Here is a 22,202-nt window from a genome sequence, read left to right as displayed (position 1 = left end):
ATCTTTTATTTTTAGTATGAGAACCATGCAAATGCCAAACATTCACTTCACTTTCCTGTTGTCATCTATTCAGCTCCATGCCTCTCTCTCTCTCCCATCTCAAACATCCGTCGCTATCCTTCTGATCAAAGGCTACTCCACTTCCGCTTTCTAGAGATATCGGCTCCAGCAGCTGCTCCTCCCTGTGGGACGGGACCAAGAAAGCAGGTCCTTCTCTGGCTTCTCAGTCTTAGAGAAGGAGAAACGTCTCCTGTCCCACTTGTTCTCTGTCTCATCCAGCCTCACTGACACTCCGAGCAAGTCTGTTGTGGATGACACTCTGACTGCCACCATGCCTGTGTTCAATCAGCCCTTCTCATCCATTCTGACTCAAGCCGCTCAATATTCCCTGGCCTTTGCCCCCCCCCCCCCCCCCCCCAGCCTTCCCACTAGGTACATCATTTATCCCTGAAACATCCCTCTAGCTTTAATGCACTCATCTTCGATCAACAATCCTATAAGAACAAGGCTTCAATCTGAGAGGCTCTTGTCCGACTATGCCCCAAGTCTGACAAAAAGATCACCATCAGGGAAAATATGGTACTCTTGCAGATCCCTGATTAATGAGGGCTTTCTGTATCTACAATGTAGTTACTGACGAGCTTGATTAGCCTTCTAGGTTCTGATTGTTGTTAGTCTCCCCAAGCTTTGTATACCTGGATTTGGATTTTTATGACATTCTTCATGGTGGATCCTCTCTAGCTCCGTCTGGTTGGATGGGTGAAGCTGAAAAAAGAAATATAAACTGAATGTGTAAATATTGTGAAGCAGTTTCGGCTAAAGCTGTGAATCATATTGTATGAGCTTGTCTCAATCCCGACCTTTTTTCAGAACAACAGTGCATGCACATGGAGTGAATAGGTCCTTTTCACAGCAGACATTTGGACTTATAAATCAAAGGTTTTACTGCTGACGTTAATGATGCGTCTATAGCTACTAAGCCATGACAGTCTGTGACACTGAGCCAGCGTGCACAATACCACTGAAGCAGTGAAATCACCATTCAGATTCATCACTGTAAAAAATCTCACTACGCCTCAGTTTAACAGCAAAGTGTTTGTGTTTATGTTCAAGTTACTGCAGTTGAACAAATACATACAAGTAATACTACTGTGTATAATGCTATTCATAGTAATACTGTTGCTGGACTTTAAAAAGCTCTTAAATGTTTTTAATAAAGGAATTATTGTAGGAACAAACTCTGGTCAATACATAAATAAATGCAGTATGGTGGCACATAAGGACAAATCACTCACAGGAGTCACGGTTCAAACATTAAGAGAAATGTTCTGTAAACCCAGAAATGCAACAAATACCAATAACACACCCAAAAACTTTAAAAAATCAGGAGGATGCATGCAACAGGAACCGCTACACAAATACACTCACCAAGCACTTATAACCCACACTTTGGAAGCTCCTCTCTTTGCCCTCAAACAGCCTCGGCTCTTCGTGTCATTGATTCCTCTGAGATTCTGCATCACGTTTTGACTTGAGTGCTTCACATCATCTCAGCTGCACAGTCATTCTGCCAATCTCCTGTTCTAAATGCCTGAAGTTCACTGAACTCACTGTTGTGTTCATGTAACCAGTTTGAGACTTTTACTTTGGGACATGGAGCATTATCCTGCTGGAAGAAGCCATTAGAAGTTGGTATACTGAGGCAATAAAGACATGGACATGGTCAACATTAATACTCATGTTTGTGAAATTAAAACCAGGGTTGATAAACTGATTGGTATTTAAAGGCCAAAGTGTGTCAAGAAAACCTCCCCCACACTGTTAGACCACCACCAGCAGCCTTGACTGCTGACACAAAGCAGGTTGGCTCCGTGGATTCATGTTGTTGACTCCAGGCAGATTGTGACTCTGCCATCTGTCTTCAAGTGTCCAGTGTTGGTGAGTCTGTGCCACTGCAGCCTCAGGTTTCTGTTCTTGACTGACAGGACTGGAGCCTGACGTGGTCTCTGCTGTTGTAGATCGTCTGCTGCTGTAAAGAGTGATTACGTCAGTCAGCTTCAACCAGTCCGACCATTCTCCTCTGACCTCTCTCATCAACACAGAGCTGCAGCTCACAGGATGTTTTTGTTTCCACACCATTCTTAGTGTAGATACTGTTGTATGCAGCGGTGTAGTGCTATGAGGGCCCCTATGATGTGCACTTGCATGCACAGTTGTGGCTCATTTCATTGCTTATGTAACCACTATTCTTGTGGCAAACGTATATACATCAGTCAACTATAACCGAACGCATGATAAAATGTAATTTCATCATGGTGAGAATATTCGACAGAAGTCAGCCAAACATCTAGCTCCGTAGTTTCAGACCATGTAGATATAGTAGATTGTAACTAAGCAACACAGGTGAATGAACACAAGTAGTTTGTGTTTTGAATGATTTCACTAAATTATCTGTGGTGAGCAAATGAAGCTGCATTGGAAACATCTATTCTGAGGGGACACTGCAGAGGTCAAGCTAATCTCATAAACTCTGGGAGGCTATGAGGTTGAAGCTAAGCTATCTTTCGTCTCCATCATACATGGTTGAAGTAACACGAGCTTAACAAGATGAACAGGCTTTGTAATGTTTCTTTGTCAATGCATCACAAATGAAAAGAAGGTCAGATGAGTGAATTACAGGTTTTTTTTCTTAACGTAAGGCAGCCTGGAAAAAATAATTGAATTCATGGCTTTGCTTAAATGCCACGGGCAGACCAGCTACTTTTAAGGAGGAATGTTTTCCTTGCATGCAATCAATACAACATAAATGTTAATATAACACATGCTTTGGTTAATTTAACAACTTAAGATAGGGTGCATCATTTTATGCAATCCATGAGCTTATTTTTTTTATGAACTATTATCTACATAAATTGTTTGCATATGAACTCTTTTACAGTCAACAAAAGGAAACATCTTTTTATCGGCCGGTGTGTGTATGAGCCAACATCTGTAAAGAAGAAAAGAAAGTATTAATCAAAAATTGTGAAGGCCAAATATACAAACACATTATATTCCGGCAGTACACACGAACATGTTCCTTTACAATGTTTCATGCTGCCTGTGCGATAAAAGTTTCATCTTCATTGTTCTAACAGACCTTTTTTCACTGCAGCCATTTGGACATGCGCCTGTGAGTAAACACACAGGGCTGATCAGTAATGACATCAATAAGGCCTGGGATCAGTGATACCTGCGTCTTCCTTTATCATTCCATGTCAAAGTGGCTGCTGTAACAAATGCTTTGGTGACGTTTCGTGACCTCCCTCCATCACAGCTCCACCCAGCTTCCACCTGAACATGTCATCAGCCATCAGAGTGTGTGGAAACACAGCAACACTCACTATGGTGAATATAAAGAAAATGTGCTTCCTTTGCTATTTGAGACTTAGCGAATTATGCCAAGTTACCAAAGTACAAAGCAAGATGTCATGTGTTGCATCACTGCTCCTCCATTAATCCAGTGTCTGCAGACAAAGACTGAACCACACATCTCTGGGAACATGGGACATCCAGGGCTTTTATTTTTTTTAATTATCCGTTTCTAATAGGCAACTGTCAACGGTCCCGCCCTCACTGTTGTTTGATTGGGTCGGCGGACACCTTCCCGTGCTCCGATTGGCTCCCACTGACACAACACAGTTCCTGCAAATCTCGCCTGTTTATGTTTTGACATCTTTTGGTGGAGAGCCACGAAGCAGCACACAAGTTCGAACCCGAGGAGACCGTCAGCGTCCGCCGGCTCGGTTCGTAGCTCCAGACACAGCAACACCCTCCTGACACATGACACCCAGCTCCTGGACCTCGAGGCTGCACTGCAGGGGAGTTAGACCAGCTAATGCTAGCTAGCCAAGTTAGCTGCTGGCTCCTCATCCACCTATGCAACTTTAGCATTAGCCTATAGCCTGTGTTGTTGTGACAGTCGTCTCAGGTGCTGCCCGTGTGTGTCCGCTGGTGGCCGGTGCCCTAAGCTAAATGAATGAATGTTCCCCCCACCGAGGCTGAGACAGTCATTCTGCTCAGTGGGGGGTTTTGCGACAGAAGCTCATAACGATGGAGACGCTGGTAACTGGAGGCAGCCCATCGTGTCCTGTGTTGTTGTTGCTCAGGCTGATGGTTGCTCACACACACACACACCGATAAGGGACCTATCCATCATATAAACTCCACTGAAACAGCTGACAGGCTGGTTTTTTCCACGTGGCGTAGAGCATCAACACCCTCTGCCATTGGTCAGCAGCAGTGGTTACTTCTGGCAGGACCATTATGGTTGAATGTAAGACATGAGGGGGGGATGTACTGTACATGTGTGTGGAATAGTTGGTTGAGGATTTCTAGTTTGCCTAAACCGTCTGCTTTCACCCGATCACATCTCTTTTACTACAGGGAAGTTATCATGGTTATAGTAGTCTCTGCATTCTGATGGCACATGTCTGCATATCCTTGACTTCAAGGTTTGAATGTGGTGGATATTCCCATCACGTGCATCCATCCAGTATCCACTCATCACAGTGGCAGCAGTCACATCCTCCTGCTCGGGCATCCATAGGCGCTCAGGGGGCCGAGATGCAGTAGAATTTCCTCCAGCATGTTCAGGGTCTTCCACAGCGGCTCACGGACACAGAGGTGTCAGTAGGAGACGTCGCAGTCAGATGCTGGAACTTCCTGTCGGGTGCTGTCTTCTTTTACTGATAAGAGGCCGTTGGGTGTTGTCTTCTTTTATCTGAGCGCTCCTAAGGGTGATCTCACACACACACTGTAGGAAGATTATTTCACTCACTCTCATTGATACTTTTTGTTTTGGGGACAGAAATGTAAGGAGAAGCCTTTTGGAACATGCACACACTGACTAGCTGAACTGAACTTTTGACTGTCAGGCACATTTTCCTCACTGTAACAGTCCAGTGACACGTCTGCAAGACTCCAGCTGTTGCACCAATATAACTGTTGTTTGTTACTACACATAAAAATATAAATGTTTTTATGGGGCTCGTGTTAATTGTTCTGGTTGATGATTGGTTGTTGAGTAGATGCTTGGATGTGCGCTGGCTGCCTGTTTAACAGTGACAGTAGGATCTGGACTGGAGATCATGACGCACACTATCAACACAGCTAAGAGCAACGCAATTTAAATACCACCAGAATAAATGCTCCTTTTAGAAGGTTCCAGTTTTCAGTCGACTGATGGCTGTTTTACCCTCACAGCCATTTTAAAAGCTGTAGATTGTGTGGATTAAAATGACTGGTTGAGTATGGTGACACCTTAAGCACATATTAGATAATCAAATTATTATGAAGAGTTGATTCAACTCTGTGCTAATTTGTAAATATGCTGTTATTGATAACGTGCTGTTTCAGCATTCTCTTCCACCACCATTCTCTGTGTTTACTGGTAACATTTTGTATAAACTTCACAAATTGTGGTACTGCTTTAGTTTGAATGATATTTTCAATTGTAAAGGTGTTTCATTTATTTACCTGGTTTCCGTAATAACAATGCCAGACCCCATTGACCCCTGGTATTATCATGTGTATGTGGATAAGGATGCATGCTTTATGTAAATGCATGCTGCTGAAAAATAGAGTGCAAGTTAGTGTGATTGCAACGTGATTATATATTTAGTGTCTGTGCTGCTATCATGTTAAAATATCGTGTTGTATATTTTCAGGATAAAAACCAACAGGAGAGAAGATGGCATCCGACTCCCCGCGCAGACCGAGTCGCTGTGCTGGAGGGGTTTTGGTGCGAGCACAAGCTGCCACGTAAGGACAGCATTTGTTATTTTACAAGTAAAAGTAGCATCACTCCTTTAAATGTTCCCCTCGTGCAGGTCATTAACACTGCAGCATGACTCTAAATATGTTTTGAGATTGCTACCAACAGTTGTGGAGATATTGAGAGTTTGATGTCCTGTTTGACTGAGTTATGTGGATAACTGCATTATCATAAGTGATGACAAGCTTTTTGCTGTCACAGGGAGCAGTCTTACATGGAAAGCGTGGTGACCTTCCTGCAGGATGTCGTCCCCCAGGTATTTGATTCTTCCAGGAGTTCACCCACAACATCTGCAAGTCGTATCACAGCACCCTACAACATGACTGATTTAAATGAGTTCATTATGTCTTGATCATGAGGTGAGACGGACACATTGAGACAGCTACAGAAAGAGTTAGACTGGCCGTAGCATTCCAAACTTATTTTATTGACATCTGACAGTGCAACAACACAAAATCATTGTCTGTCACTATAAAACTGCACAGTATATGTCAACATACACTGGACACACTGCAGTATGTGGTATGGAATTGGGCTACAGCAGTACTGTTGAGGTAAAGCAGCTCTGAGCTGTGATGCATACAAATATATCTTGACAATAGAAACTGAAAAACCCAAAAATGCCTTGGACCTGAAAGGACCATATAGGTTGTAGTTTACGCAGGGACACAGGAACAGACTTTGTAACATTTATTTTCCATCTCACTGTGTTTTAAAGAAACCAAACAGCTGTTTACTGTAAAGGGTTAAGGTCGGGTCAAGTAAGTTTTAACAAATTAAATTCTATATGACACTGAAAAATGGAGAATACAATGAAGCCCAAAGGTTTCATGAAAGTTTGCAATTCAGTCTAAAAACTTGAACATGATAGATGACATTAAAAGGTAAAAAGAAACTACAGTAAAGATGTCAGGTGTCAAACATACAAAAACAAAGGTGTGTTAAATGTAGAAAATGATAATATGTGGTATAATACACACTTTGGCTGTCAGCAGGTTGGCTGCCAGTAGCCTCTCTTTACTTTTATTCTGCTACAAATATCCTTATCCTTAATATATTAACTTAAATGAGTAGATTTGGGATTTTAGTTAAATTTCATGTGAATGTTTAACATTGTTGTTGTTGTTTATGTTTGCCTGCTCTCTTTTCTGTGTTTCTACAGGCATATACTGGTTCTCCACTCACTGATGAAAAAGAGAAGATAATATGGGTTCGCTTTGAGAAAGCCGACTTCAACGGTAAGTCTCTCACTTCAGTGTCGGGCAGCTTGAGTTTTGGTTTCGGAGCATTGAACAGACGTCAATGATTCACATTAATTAGCCACTTTTTTCTTTGAGGTTTTCAGTTGCGATCTTCAGTGAAAAACAATGATTAATTTCCATCTATAACTCTATAACTATACTATATGAGAACAATAACTAGTTAGATTGTTAAATCGAAGTTTGGCTACAAAAAATGAGAGAATCCCATGAGGTATGGGTCAGGGAAGAAACCATTCAATTTGGGTGTGGATCTGGATCCGACGGTGGATCCAGGTTTTTCAACCTTGAAGGTCTTTAACGTTGTGAGACGGAGTGTTGTTTTTCAGAGCTTTACCAGGGAATAATAATAATAATAATTCATGGATCTTGTGGAAAAATCTGTCATATCTATGGAACTCATATCTATGAGTGTGTGAAATTTGGTGCAGCTTGATTGAATTTAAGGGGACTATTGGGTCTTGGTGGACTTATACACTCTACTGAGGGAAATTCTAGTTATTAAAAGTGGAATGAAATTTGGATTTGGAATCACAAACGGTCATAAACCTAAATGAAAAGTAAAGGAAAAACAGTAGATGATTGATTGAAGGAAAAAAAATATGCTATAAAACGTATGTATTACTGCGAATTTGTTCTGGGGTTCATCTCAGTGAAAAGTTACAATTTACCTGATCTAATTCATGTGTTGCATTTTTTACCACATCCTCTCAATAAACAGTGTTATGTCTTCCTCTCTTTTTGCCCAGACACTGCTCGCAACCCAGAGTTCATGGAGATGCACAGTGGAACTACTGACCCTCCCCTCTGCCTCATGATTGGCTACACGGATGGGATGCAGATCTGGGGCGTATCTGTAAGTCACTAGTGTAATGGACCTGTAAAAATTGTACTTTCATCTCACACCATGCTCCTTTTTTTTATCACAGGGACAGAAAAGATTTACACCCAAACCAAGTCACTTGTGTAATATATTGTTATAGTTGTCACGTACATCACCTAGAAGGCTGACGCAAAAATCAACACCAAAATAACAATTATTTTTAATATATTGACCCACAAGTATCCAGGTGAAGTCTATTGATCTCCAATTATGTAGGACAGTCTTTTGTTTAAAGAGATGGTTTCATGTTTATTTGAAATATACAACACACAGATAACCTGTATTTACTTTATGTCGTAAAAGCAAAACCCTTCTCAAATTATTACGTAATGACTTTCTGTTACAAAACCACTGGTCGTAGATCGATTTGTTTATGCCGTAGACACTCTGGACTGAAATGTTACCAAGCTATAAGGCTCATCATGTCACTTGACATGTTTCAAATTGATCATGTTATTGTGTATTGATTCATTGTGTACATATTGTGTGCTGAGTTCAAAAGCCAAACACCCTCTGAAGCTGGAACGTGTCAGGACATGTCTGATGCCGTAAAGCACCAGAGTACCTGAAGATTCACAGTGAGGAAACAACAACAAGGAAAAAACACAGTCAACTTATCTGTGTATTGTGCAACTCCGCTGTTTCTATTGTCAGTTTGCTGCAGAGACATTATCACTCTGCACTCTGATATTTGGTTATTACTTCCAAAAACATACACTTTGGTTCGAAGCATCCAGTATCTTATTTATTTCATCATAAACATGTTTTTAGATAGTTTGAGTGTAAACTACTCTCTGTGGCTGAGATCTCTCGTTATTACCTCGTGGTTGTTGGTGGATTCTTCGCTCGTTTCAGCTTGACCTATATTTGATTGTCAATCAATGAGGGTGACATCATGTAACTCCTTATGAGGCACATAGTGGTGCTGCATTATGTTTTACCCACATTGAATATTGTTTTAATTCCTGGTTACAATTGCGTCATTAATTCGCTGACAAATAAAATGCAACTAAAATACATTATAGTTTAAGATATAACAAGTATCTTATCTGTGTTTCCTTACCAGTACACAGTATCATTGGTATACACATAGCAGAAGACTTAAATATGAGTTAAGTCCAACAACCTGTTTGTGACGATTATTAAACATGCAAAAACATGTACAACCATAAAATTTGAAACAAGATACCAAAAACATAAATATGTTTATTATATTACACTTGATTACAATGATAATATTCAATGGTAATTCAGAACAATTGTATTGTATATGAAGTTCCTTCAACTAATCCTGATATTTTATTAGATTATAAATTATAATCATTTAGTAATGGGTGTCTCGATTGCATGTGGTTTAGTTCTCCGCAGTTTTAACTCAACTCATGTCGTCCACTAGATGGAGGCATTGACCATGTTTTTGACAGTAGCACTTCACCCTCCAACCAGAGCTGTAACACAGGTCCTCAGATCCTTCTCCACAGCTCTCTGAACAAAGGTGGTGGAGACAATAAGAAGGTGGACAAATAAACACACAGAGCACGAGTGGTGTTTGGTTGATGCTGTCAGTGAGGTGTGACTGACTGATTGAGTTCGTGCAGCCACTCAAAAAGTTAATTTTAGAATCGAGCAGAACGGAAACGGATACAGTTGGATACAAGTTCACATAGAGTGCGGCTCTTTTAATTGTATTTGAGTAAAATGGCAACTGCCCAGTTGTTAGTTTAGCTTCATGGTTGAATCTTTCTTCCTCTCCCTCTGAAACTGATCCAGTCTAATACAACAGTCCTGAAATAAATGCTCCTTTACTGCAATGACAGTATTTGGGTAATAGCCATGAGTCATTAGGGTAATAATAGAATAGTTAAAATAATAGCAGTATAAAGAAAGAAGTAATGATCTATATGGAATCAGAGGAAAGGAGACGGGTCATAGACCAAATCAAAGTCCAGTGTAAAACCCCCCGATTACATCACTGGAAACTACCACACAGTTGAGAAGAAGTATTTGTATCACAGTGAATTTATTTAGTTTGAGGGCTATTGAATCTGATTGCATGGGTGACATTGTGTCTGCTGCTTGTTAACGAACTGAATGAATACATAATGCTATGCAGCACATACTGTGTTATTCCAGTTTCAGCCCTTTCCTGATGTAATGTGCAATATGGCCACAAGATGGAGACCTTTTGATCATCTGGGACAGTAAAATGAGGGGGATCTGAGTTTACATGATCTGTTATTTACAGATCAGATGTGCACCACAGAGAGAGAATCCTATATTGAATATACCAATTTATCTCCAGTTACTGTATAACATATGTGTTTCAACATATATGGGTTACCTTTTTTAACAAGTTGCATGTTGAAATGCATTTTTCTGCTGTTAAAACATATTCTCATTATGGCCCTGACCTCAGAACTTGCACCAAGTAGCATGGGTAATATGTCTCATTTAGGAAATTCACTTCTATAAAGTCACTCTTGGAAAATCATTAGAAGATTTCAATGTGCTCTGTGACTTAACAAATTACCCACAACCCTGCGAAGCCTTGGCTCACTTGAGTATCACCTTTCATGTAGGGGCTGTCACTGAAACATGCAAACTTCACATACATCCTGTGAGATCTAAACACGCTAAAGTCCTTAATCAGCCTCTTTGTAAACATCCAAGGGCCGCGGGACACAATCTGACTTTACCCATGAACGCACACATCGGCCGCTGTGATGTGGCAACTCCTTTGCCGCTGGAAGATTTTTCTGTTTGCAGTTATTATGGTGCAGCAGAGGATTACAGCTGTTCCACACCCAGTAAAATATACTGTAAGCGTGGTGAGGCTGCTCTGCTCGACACCACTTCTGATTCACACAGCTCGCCCTGGCCTCTTATCACATGCTGTCCCTCCCCATTGTGTTCTTTCAGTTTTGAACGTTTACGGGATGTTTCTGGGCTGTGTTTTATTTTTCGCAGGGTTTTAAGTAAGCACTGAAGGTGCCTTGGTTTCTGGCCCTTGAGTGGCTGTGAAGTGTTTGTGACAGTTGCTAAGCCGACACCCTCTGTAATGGCCCAGCAGAGTATGAACATACACGTGTACACACGCTTTCACACACTTGTGAGATGGGGACTCCTGACTGGTCATATGGATGCTGACAGAGGTGTTTAGGCGATGAAGATCACTGTCGCCTCACACTGGAGAGGTGTCGCCCACCACAGCCTGATAAGAGGCAGACTGTCGTGGACTAATTGTCTGTCTGCCTACGTGTTGAGATGAAATGACCTGCTGGGAAGACAGGTGTCTGCAGCAAGTGTCTGTGTTAATGCATGTGCCGGTTAGGTCTGTATTTCTGATTTAGGCCTGAGAGAGAATTTTAATATGTGGCATAAAATAAAACCGAATTAATTTTCTGTAGTGAGCTGTGCACATTTTGCGTGGCTGTAGTATGTTAGAGAAAAAAAGTATTAGTGGTTTTTTTTCCAAGCACACAAAAAACCCTTCTGCAGAAAATGGTTTGATAAAATCTAAACGTGAGGAAAATAATTCTAATGGATGGGACCTTCAGCTGTGAAGAGTGTAGCTATGTACTGTGTCCTCAATTCTGAGGAGCTGACACTAAAACCCAACATTTAGACATAGTCGTATAAATCAAAACTCCAAAGCTGCACAGGACATATTTAAGTGTGACCTCATGTTTTTTTGTGTAGGATAAATTCAAATTCTAATTCCTTTGGTTGGTTAAAAGGATAAAGGTGTTTGATATCTGCGGTAAACCTCAAGCAGGGGCCTGGAAATGATTTTAATTTAAGGAACAAACTACTGAAAAATTCTAATTGAAATTTCAAACAAACCTTGTGAAGGAAACAGCTGAAAACACAATCACATATATTGCAAAGAATGTTAATGACCAAAATTAACACTAACACAAAACACATTTGATCTCCAAAGTGCTGCAATTTAAGCTGTTATCACTTTGACTTGTTTTTAAATCTGTGCAGCCAGTTAACTATTCAATAAGCAGTGTAGACGTGATGCACTTCACACTGCTTATTCTCCTTCAGCGTGTCATCTGTATCTGTATCTACATCACTAGCATATTAATTGTGGATGCCTCGCCTAAAAAACAGTGACTACCGGTTTGCTCTGCCTCAGTCCGGGCCCATGCACTCTGAGTTTTAACATTGCATGTTATGAAATCCTACGAACAGGCACCTTTTAGTGTATGATCCCTAAAGCACCTGCTCCCTCCAAACCTCCAATATGTCCAGCACTGTGTTAGTGAGCGTACTCACTTGTGAATATGGCCCAAATATCACTTCGCAGCTTATGACATTACATTTGAGAGATTAAAACAGAAGAGCAGACACTGTGATTTCACAAAAGCATCCGAGCCACAAATGAAATGAATATAATGAATAACAGTATTTCCGGGGAAAACAACTTTGAAAAAGCAATTTGGCATATTGCGTACACAAGGCCTCTAATGTAATGGTGGCAATGTTGTGGATGGCAGTAGATGTCACACAGAGCCATGTAAGACGAGGATGAGCAGCGGGGTAATGCACAATAACCCCACGCATTAACCTCCGGCCCTCCCATCGTCTCATTTTAATCCAGCAAATTCCATTATTCCCCTCGCAGGCCCATTTGCCTGTATAGGAATCTTACCCTGCTGCCAACCTCATTTTATTCCTGCTATCAGCGCTCGTGTAACCTGCTCGAGTCTCCAGTGTTAATCTACCACTGCTGGGTCTTAAGCACTTTGAATAAAAACGCAGCTCCAAATCCGCCACTTTGAAAAGGCTACTAATTGCACAAAAGAGCGATCATCCCCTCAGATGGGCTTAAAGACTTAAAACAAACAGATTAAATCACTCGTAAAGTGATAATGCAGGTTTCAGTGTAATTTAACGCATAAAAGAATAACAAAAGTGGGGCATTCTGCGCTTAGAACAACGTGCCATTACACATGCTGAGAGCCATGCAGGCCATTGACCTAATATACCAGCATCACATAGGAACACAGCTGAGACACGCACACAGGCAAACACACACACACACAGACATCCATTAAGTGCTTTACACTGCGGTTGTAAGTCTGCTGTAATAGACCAGAAATGCACCAAACTTAAAAATCCTCTCTAATAGGACATTCTTTAATGTTTATCGGTAAATGTGATTTCAAGCCTGTACAAATGTGCTGGAATGCACTTGTTTGATCATTGAAGCTGGTTGATGAACAGAAGTTTTAGCAGTAAAAAAAACAAAAATACATGGTGGATGGATGGATGGATGGATGGATGGATGGATCCCGAGTGGTATATTTTTCCCTTAATATTAATTTTGGCTACATGTTTGGAGGGGTCTTCTCCTTTCATCATTCACGCTATGAGGACTTTCTGTTTGTCCCCATAAGGAAGACAAGTCCCCATAATTTGACTCTTTAAACAGTTATAGATTGTCCCAACATGAGTAATAGTTTAATAGTTAGTAGACCACGCACACACACACACATGCACACATTGTGGTAGGTCACTTTTTGGACATTACGTAGACTTGCATTCATTTCCTGAAGACTTACCGTAACCATGTCGGAAATTTGTCCCTCAAGGAGGCTTATGACAGAAAGAACACACTTTGCAACATCTCATCAAAAACTTGTTGAGCTTCCAGTCAGTGATATTTTTTCTTTATTATTTTGTGATTATGCAATTAAAACTAAAGACAGTGTTTCTTGTGCGTACAGTCAGACTGGGACAGAGACATCATAGGGCTCCTTCCCACTTGGCATTAACCCCATATCCCCAACCCTTCCTTGTTGGCTCTATCACAGTAAGTGTAGGAAGCTCGTTTCCAGCGCGATGCCGCCGGGCCTTTTCTTCTGTCCTCAGTAGATTTTACTTGGTGGTTTGGCTGAAACTTAAACCACCAGACCGCCCTTGTTCCCCATCCTCCGCCCTTTGCCTACCCTTGTCTCCGTCTCTATGACGAGTCGATTCCACACAGTTGGAATAGATTATATTTCTTACAGTGTGAACAAATGATTATTTGTCCTTGTGCTTTGTTGTTTTGCAGAGACCTCCCTAGACATATATCCTTCATGGTTATTTCACACATTATTCTCCACATTATGGAGACTACAATGAACACTTGTCCCAAGGTAGTTGTTTATTAATACCAGATAAATGTGGTGTTTGCAGACTCGCAGCAACCGACAGGAAAAGGTGCCCTTAAAGTTAACCTCTGGATTTCTTTGATGGCGAGTAGCACTATGGACCAGTTTAGTTAGGAGCAGGTCCCCTTCTTCGTTTGCCTTATGTTTATGCTCAAGCATGAATGTGCACATGATGTGACGCAATACACGTTACTACCAAGGGTTTCACACTGTTTCACTGATCTGGAAGTGGCTGTAATTTTCCAAGATAAGCAGTTATGCACCAACACAGGCAGGGAAGAGGACTGCTAACTGGTAAACATGGAAAAGTACAGCATTTAAAATATTCAAAAACTCACCTCTGCAAATCGTCAATGCTTTCCGCACATTTGAGTCACCTCAAGGACACACGCAATACATTTGCCAACATTGAGTATAAACATAACTTTTATTTGTTTGATATAAGACTCATGTGAAGCAACAGGTAGACAACACTTCTGGTTGGTCTAATGGCTGAATATGTGTGTTAAGCTTAAACTTTACTGTAATGTTGGTCTGGATTGATGAGTGCAAAACATCTTTCCCCTGATGGACCTGATATATGTACTGATGCATTATTGAAATCATTTCTTTCAGTTGGCAGGGGAAGCCCAGGAGCTGTTCTCGGTGCGTCATGGTCCCGTGCGAGCTGCTCGCATTCTGCCGGCACCTCATATCAGTGAGTACCTTACCTGTACTTATACCTTTCCTAATGCTATATCCACACTACTACGTTTTTGTTTGGCCCTGTTTTAGCATGAAAACTCTGGGGCTGCAATTTAGTCTGGGTGGGCAGAAATGGAGATGTTTGAAAACGATTATGTAGACACTCAAAACAGCTTGTTGCAAGGCCTCAACCTGCAGAGGCCCGGGTTCGATTCCGACCCTCAGCCATTTATGCATGTCCTCCCCCACTCTCTCTCTACCCCCCCTTTCACAGCTTACTCTGTCCTATCCATTAAAGGCGATACAAATCCCCAAAATATATAAAATATAATAAAAACAGCTGGTTGATTGGGTAGTTTTGGTCACGACGTAGCCTTCGCTGAATCGGCAGGCACCTTCCCGTGTACACTGGAGGTTACATGCCCAGTGTACATAAGTGGTCATGTAATATGCATTTTCAGGTGTGTTAGTTTGGACGGGGATCAAAACTGATACAGAGCTGAATCGCTCATGTGGGCAGAGATCGTTTTAAGTTAATAATGCGGTTTTCAAATGAAAAGGTAGTAGTGTGGATGTAGCCTAAATACTCAACTTTGCTTTGATCAGTTTATCTGCATGTTTATTTTGAAACTGGCAGTTCTGTTGAACTCCCTATGGAGACTTTACATGAACTTTGGGGTTGCAAATTCTTTCTTTTTCAGCCCGAATATGTAGTTTAGCTATTTTTCATTTGTTGTTTGTTGTATTGGTGTCGAAGTGGGATCATACTGAATGAGTGATGTTACATTCATTCAGTTTTAGTTCATAATGACACCGCATTTGAGTTGAAGCACTTCAGATTTAAGGGGACTGGTCAGAGTTGGATCAGATAATACCATTCTCATGTGGAGTAAATAGGAAGCTACCAGAAACAGCTGTTTTTCTTGGTGAGCAGCTAGCCTGGTTATGTAAAAAAACAGAAACATCACCTCCAAAGTGCTCTAATTAATGTGCTTTATCTTGTTTGTTTACTTTGCACAAAAACCAAAGTATAAAGTTGTGGTTTTGCAGAGAGTTTTTATGTGCAGGACTATTTCTCGGCTGGGAGCAGTCACTTCCTGTTGTTATTTTGAGGTTACCAGACAATCATTGGAGACTCCATTTATGATAACAACACGAGAGTGGTTCATTAGGGAGTAAGAATGAACAATGAACAAAAAACCCCAACTGTGCTTTTAAGGGCTACATCACACTGTTCCAGATTCCATTGTATGAAACTACGTAGCTCCAAAACAGCACAACTAGATTGATCACTTGGGTTTTCAGTTTTTTTCCTTGAAATGCCACCAACTAATGCCCCCTAAGCTTTATTATTTAACACTAGGTTTATCTTCCAAATCCCCAATGGTTGTAGGGACTTTTAAAAATGAGAGTTTCTCTGTATATTTTTTTAATAACACTTTGGTTAACTTGATTTCAGCATTCAAGGTCGACACTTAAAATAAAATTTTGTATGGCTCATCCTAATGCAGTTTTGGGTTGTGGGCATTTTAAGTGGTGCTATATCATTAAAATTAAAGAGTGCTCCATGCTGCCTCATCCTAATGTTCAAGTCAGGCTGCGATTATTGTTGGCCTGCTCTGAGTTAGCGGTGGCAGGCCTCTGAAGTCAGTGCGTCTCTGCTGCCAAAGCTCTGCTGGAAACCTCTCACTGTTCGCTTCTCTCTAACTCCTCCAGTCTAAATTACCGTTTCAACATTCTTGAATATTTTGTTCAGGTAAACGTGCATGTTGTAGATGCTATTTTGCATTTTTAATAGATTCTATGACCAAAGCCATTTGTTAATTGTCTGGTCAAAAAAATGTCTTTTCCCACCTTTTAGTTTCTTTCTCATACTGTATCTTTTGCTGCCGAATGCCATTCTAGAATCCCCACACATTAAAAATGAATGTATGTTTTAGATGTCTTTGTAGCTGTAGGGAGACTCCTAGAAGAGAAGCAATTATTCTATCAATAAACTATGATCATATGCTGACAGATGGTGTGTTGCAGTAATAGTAAGTGACAAAAGTCATTATGGGAAAGAATGAAAGCCAGCCAATGTATGCAGCCAGAATGACAAGACAGGTTGGAGAAATGTGAATATCTTATGTATTAGATTACAGCAGATCATCATAAATCAATCCCAGGAATGGATTCAGCATGACACATTGATTATATCTAGAATAGGAGTATTTAAAAATAGATGCCTTCAGTAGTTGAGCAGCCTTTATTGTCAATTCCTTTTACCCCCACCCTGGTATCGTTTGCATCATGGTGTCATTGATTTGTAACATGCGTTATTTTGAAGGATTTAATGAGTAGGAATCCACCAATTTTCATTTGGAAATGTTGGAAATTGAAAAAAATGATTGACTGAAGTGGGTTTTATGATAAATAGAAATGTGACAAGGTGATATGGAAATAAGTTTAGCCAAATAATTGCAATGCACTCATGTTGTCTTTTGCTAATCTTTAGAAATTGTTGTTAATTTGTATTTCATAAGAAACTTGACTTTCGATAATGTCATATCTGCTGAGAATAACTTGCATTTTTATATTATTGGACTTAACTTGGTGGCCATGACAGTCTGACAAGCATGATAGCTAGAAAAGTTGAATTATTTAACAAATGCAGCCATGAAACGTGTATAAAAGCATAGTAAATAATTTACCATGCTGTCCAAAGTTTTTAATTATTTTTATTCTTGAGCTTGGTCCTGTCCTTATTATGCCATCTAGTCTACTGGGAGATCACATTTCAAATACTGCCAGAAAACCTCCTGATGTCTTGATCTACTCTTGATAGACTTTGCTTTGACTTTCACATTCGTCTTGTTGCACCTGTTTTGTTAGGAGACGTTAAAACTTTATTATTCTGATTGTTTGGTGATGACCTCATGTGATACCAGCAAAGGTCCAGCCAGCTTCAACCTGAGCTGAGGTCAAGTCAGACTCAATGAGTTTAAATGCTGGTGTAAATGTACAGAGACTTTATTTTGTATTCACTAATACACTCTTTCACTGTGTCAATTAAGTTTGTCAGACTTTTAATGAATTGAAGGATACGCATTAATCTTGACTTTTTAACATTTTTTTAACATTTTTGCGAGTATTCCCCAATTCTCCATCTAAGAAGAATGTTTCTTAATTGATTTCCTCTGTTTGGCCTTATTGATTCCTTATATTTTTATATGTTTTCAGTGTCAAAAATATTTCCTTTGTGTGAATGAACATATACATACTTGAGAGGATATTGAATGGCGCTATCAAAGTAGGACTCCTTTATCTATTTGTACTTGTTCTTAAGTTTCATATAAATTGCTTCCATAATCTTAACCAAATGTCCTCTAAACACCCTCAGATTCTTCTGAGTTGATAGACAGACGTCATCGCAGCATCTTAATGGAAGAATGCAGAATAAATTGTGCACACTTCATTGTATTATCGAATTAATTTTAAATTGATACAATTGTGTACTTTCCAGAGTGTACCCTGCCACTTGCCCAAAGTAGGCCAGCATTGGCTCCATCCAGAAATCTTTGCAAACCCAGTAGAAATACAAAACTGAAACTAATATATTCAGACCCTAGCATTCCAAATTATGATTAGGTCCATCTTCTCAGCTTTAATTATGTTTGAGATTTGTCTCAAACTTGAGTCAATCTGTTACTACCTGAACTTATCGGACATAGTTCAGAAAGGCACACACCTGTGTGCATTGGGTCTCATGACTCACAATGCATGTGAGGAAAAAAACAAGCTATGAAGTCAAACGAGCAGACAACAAGCCTCTCCAATACAATTGAGGGCTTAAATAACCATTTTTAAAGCTTTGAGTGTTACCAGGAGCACGGTTGCCTCAATAATTGGGACATTCTTGAACTACCCAGGTTCTTCCGTGGGTTTGTTGACCAGCCAAATTGGGTGACCTGCCAAGGACATTTGTCAGAGAGGTGATCTAGAAGCCAACTCTCACTTTAATAAAAGGCCAATGACAGCCAGCTTAAATTTTGCCAAATGACATTGAAAAGACTCTGAGAGGACAAATAAAAGAGTCTCAGATGAGAAAAAAGTTTAATCCTTTGGGCACAACTCCAACTGTCTGGTGGACACCAGGGAACTGCTCATCACCTGGCTAATGCCATTTTACAGTGAAGGACAGGAAGACTCAGAAAACCTGCTCCAGAGAACATGCAACTTGAGACTGCATTGGTTCACCTTTCAGCACAGCAATGACCTGACACATACAGCCAGGACTATGATAGAGTTGCCTCAAGTCTGACTTAACCCCATAAAGCTGCCATGGTGAGACCTGAAGATGGTAGTTAAGATGTTTACCAGCCAAATTGACAGTTTGAGAGGATGTGTCAGGAAGAATCCGATAAACTGCCTCCATGCAGGTTCAAAACATGTAGATACTAACCCAAAAGGATCTATCCTGCTTGTATAAAGTACTTATGTGTGAATACTTGTAAGTGAGACTTTTGCTAAAAACTAAAAACATGTTTTCACTTTGCCATTATGGGATATTTATAGATTGATTAGAATATAGAATTTCTATCTATTTACAATTTGCATCGTCAAACCACTGCATATATTCAAATTCCTGCTCCCACTACTGATTACTCAACTTTATGTTTAGAAGATTATATTCAAATGTGGAAACAGTAACTGAACACACTGGTCATTTTCAGACACTGGGAAGATGAGTGCTGTATAAATACCAGGGTTCATATTCTGAAAACAAATGGTTTAGCTGTTCCACTGATTAGGTCCTTTCCTGACATAAAGTTTCAATTTAATCTCTGCAGGTGTCAATCAGTGCTGTGAAAACTGCCATATAAGCCTCACTGGTTTGTGAGAAGAACTTTTTGTTCCTCGTCCATGTTCCGGTCTTTTGGCAGATTTCAACAACACACAATGGCAGCATTTAAAGAGGGCTGGATGTGGATGAAAGCAAACCACAGTAATAAGAAGCAGCAGATCGCCTCGACACATGAGGAGAGCAATTCTCTCAGCAGAAAATAAATATGAATTGTACTACTGAGGGGAAGGACACTGATTGCAATCTGCCAGGGCGCAAACAGTGTTGCACTGTGGTGAGCCATTAAAAGGCCAATTGTTTGGGATGCAAAGCCATGGGTGGGCGGACTTGGAAATGCCCGAAAATAGGTGTCGAATGTAATAAGGCAAAGTTCTCCTAGAATAGAGTAGGAAGTGCTACTTCTACAAAGGGAGTTAATGCGATTTATCCACATCCTCTCTGGAGTTTGCAACCTATGATCTTCCGTTGTGTTGCAAAATGTGGCAACATTGGTCCCTTGATAAATGACAAATGAAAATTGAGGAAACGTGAATATATTTAGAAGTGTGTAATGTAATTTGTTGGGCTCTTTTTCAGTGGAGTTTAGTTTATGTCTTTATAGTAGAGTTACACTTGGGATGCTCAGTTTTCATGACGTTATTACAACAAGCACGTTGTCTACATTGTTTCTCATTATTTAAACATGCACCCATCCTCACTGTTACATTCAAACATGCTAAAGACCACATACAGACAGGACTCCTTAGGTCTTTGTCCAGCAATGTTAGAGAAACTAATCAAATCAAAGTTTCTCCATTCATGCAGTGTTTTTCCCAGTAGGTTTTTAGTAAATGTACCAATTCACTAAGTCTCCAAGAGACATATTTATGTTACAGCTCAATATCTTGAGAGGGAAGGATGACTGATGACAGAAACATGAAAGAAGGAAAGACCTTGTTGGGAGTGTTAAAGGCTGGTAGGCAAGGCACTTTTGCTTTTACGCCATACCACAGGAACTCAGGCTGATTACTGTCAAGCCTCAAATTACAGTCCTTTTTAAAGGGTAACATCTTCTTCAATCGAAGCACCCCCATCCCCTCAAACCCCCGATGCTCCGCCTGTCTTCAAGAATGACACAATTAGGGAAAGTATGGGATAAGTCCCATGCAACATGTTTTTTTCTTTACTTTTTCAATGAGTTTTTAACTGTGCTGTAATTCCACACTGAAACCCAAACACCAACTAATAGATGGACACTCCTTTTCGAAATTCTGAAGATTTCTCCAGGTTATTTTAGTTCTGACTTTTTTAAATCATATTTTTTCCCAGTGTTTTCATTCAAGTTTCCTCTCAAAAGCTAGAGAATCAGAAAAAGGTAGAACACCAAAGTCTTAATAGCATAGGGACTCAGCGTTAGGGTCCAGTAGCTTGCAAAACAAGGACTAATTTTAGGAGAGAAGGGGGGGGGGGGTCTGCTTTCATCAAAAAGTTTGATGACCATAATTGAATTACATCGCAACAGTACTAATGTAATCAGCACGTTTCCTGTCATGGTAATAGGCTGCCTGTTGAAAGAGAGTGGGCAGCACTGGAGGCCTCACATGTTCATTTAAAGAATGTCCCTCTTTGTTATGTTCATATTTATTCTGTTTCTCATCTGCCTCCTTTTTGAATCCTCTTCCTCCTCAGGTCCTCTGAAGATGGACAGTTTTGCTGAGAAGAGGCCGTTGCTGGGGGTTTGCAAGAGCACAGGGTCCTCTGGGTGAGTTCTCCCATCATAATAAAGCTTACGTCTCTTCCTCATAGTTCTCTGCGATCAGGTATAAGCAACATTTCAACCAAACAGGACAGCAGTCACTGATGAGAGCATTAATTCAACTTTTGAATGAATGTAAACTACAACTATATATCCTAATGCCTCCGCCCCAGTGGCAGCCAATGTTTTTGGGTTGTCTGTCCCATTCCTGTGAACGTGATATCTTAAGAATGCCTTGAGGGAATTTCTTCAAATTTGGTACAGATATTCACTTGGACTCAAGGATGAATTGATTAGTTTTGGTGGTCAAAGGTCAAGGTCACGGTGACCTCACAAAGCACATTATTTGCCTTGTGAAGGTGATATCTCCGGAACGCCATTAAAGAATCCTTTCACCTTTGGCACAAACATTCACTTGGACTCAAGGATTAACTCACTTGATTTTGGTAGCCAGAGGTCAAAGGTGAAGGTCTTGCAAATGGTATCTTAACATCGGCTTGAGGGAATGTCTTCAAATTCGGTACAAACATTGACTTAGACAAATATGTGATGTGATTACATTTTGGTGGTCAAAAGGTCAAAGTCACAGGGCCTCTTGTTGCTGTGAATGTGACATATGAGGACTGCCTGTAGGGAATTTCATTAAATCTGGCACAAATCACTTGTACTCACTGGTTAACTAGGCAAGGTCAAGGTCACGGTGGCCTATACATGTTTTTGGCCTCTTGAATGTGATATCTCAAGGGAGAGGGAACTTCTTCAACTTTCCACCAGTTGTAACTTGGACTAAGATTTTCAGATGAAGCTAGCTAG

The 22,202-nt window shown here is 40.4% G+C and overlaps 1 protein-coding gene across 5 annotated transcripts in view; it reads left to right on the top strand.

Annotated features, from left to right (window-relative positions):
* The first annotated feature begins 3,667 nt into the window (after nucleotides 1-3,667).
* bcas3 (BCAS3 microtubule associated cell migration factor) overlaps nucleotides 3,668-22,202 on the top strand; it is a 319,787-nt gene continuing 301,252 nt past the window's right edge. For all 5 annotated transcript variants that reach the window (XM_034605304.1, XM_034605303.1, XM_034605302.1 and 2 more), the window contains exons 1-7: nucleotides 3,668-3,785; nucleotides 5,709-5,802; nucleotides 6,017-6,071; nucleotides 6,978-7,053; nucleotides 7,824-7,930; nucleotides 14,740-14,821; nucleotides 21,323-21,395. In XM_034605304.1, the coding sequence (XP_034461195.1) occupies nucleotides 5,732-5,802; nucleotides 6,017-6,071; nucleotides 6,978-7,053; nucleotides 7,824-7,930; nucleotides 14,740-14,821; nucleotides 21,323-21,395 (464 nt within the window). In that variant the 5' untranslated portion in view covers nucleotides 3,668-3,785; nucleotides 5,709-5,731. The remainder of the gene's footprint in view (nucleotides 3,786-5,708; nucleotides 5,803-6,016; nucleotides 6,072-6,977; nucleotides 7,054-7,823; nucleotides 7,931-14,739; nucleotides 14,822-21,322; nucleotides 21,396-22,202) is intronic.

This window comes from Hippoglossus hippoglossus, chromosome 13 (assembly GCF_009819705.1).
Source record: "Hippoglossus hippoglossus isolate fHipHip1 chromosome 13, fHipHip1.pri, whole genome shotgun sequence".
Classification (NCBI taxonomy): domain Eukaryota; kingdom Metazoa; phylum Chordata; class Actinopteri; order Pleuronectiformes; family Pleuronectidae; genus Hippoglossus; species Hippoglossus hippoglossus.
Note: the sequence above shows the minus strand (reverse complement) of the source record. Positions and strands in the feature narration are given on the sequence as shown.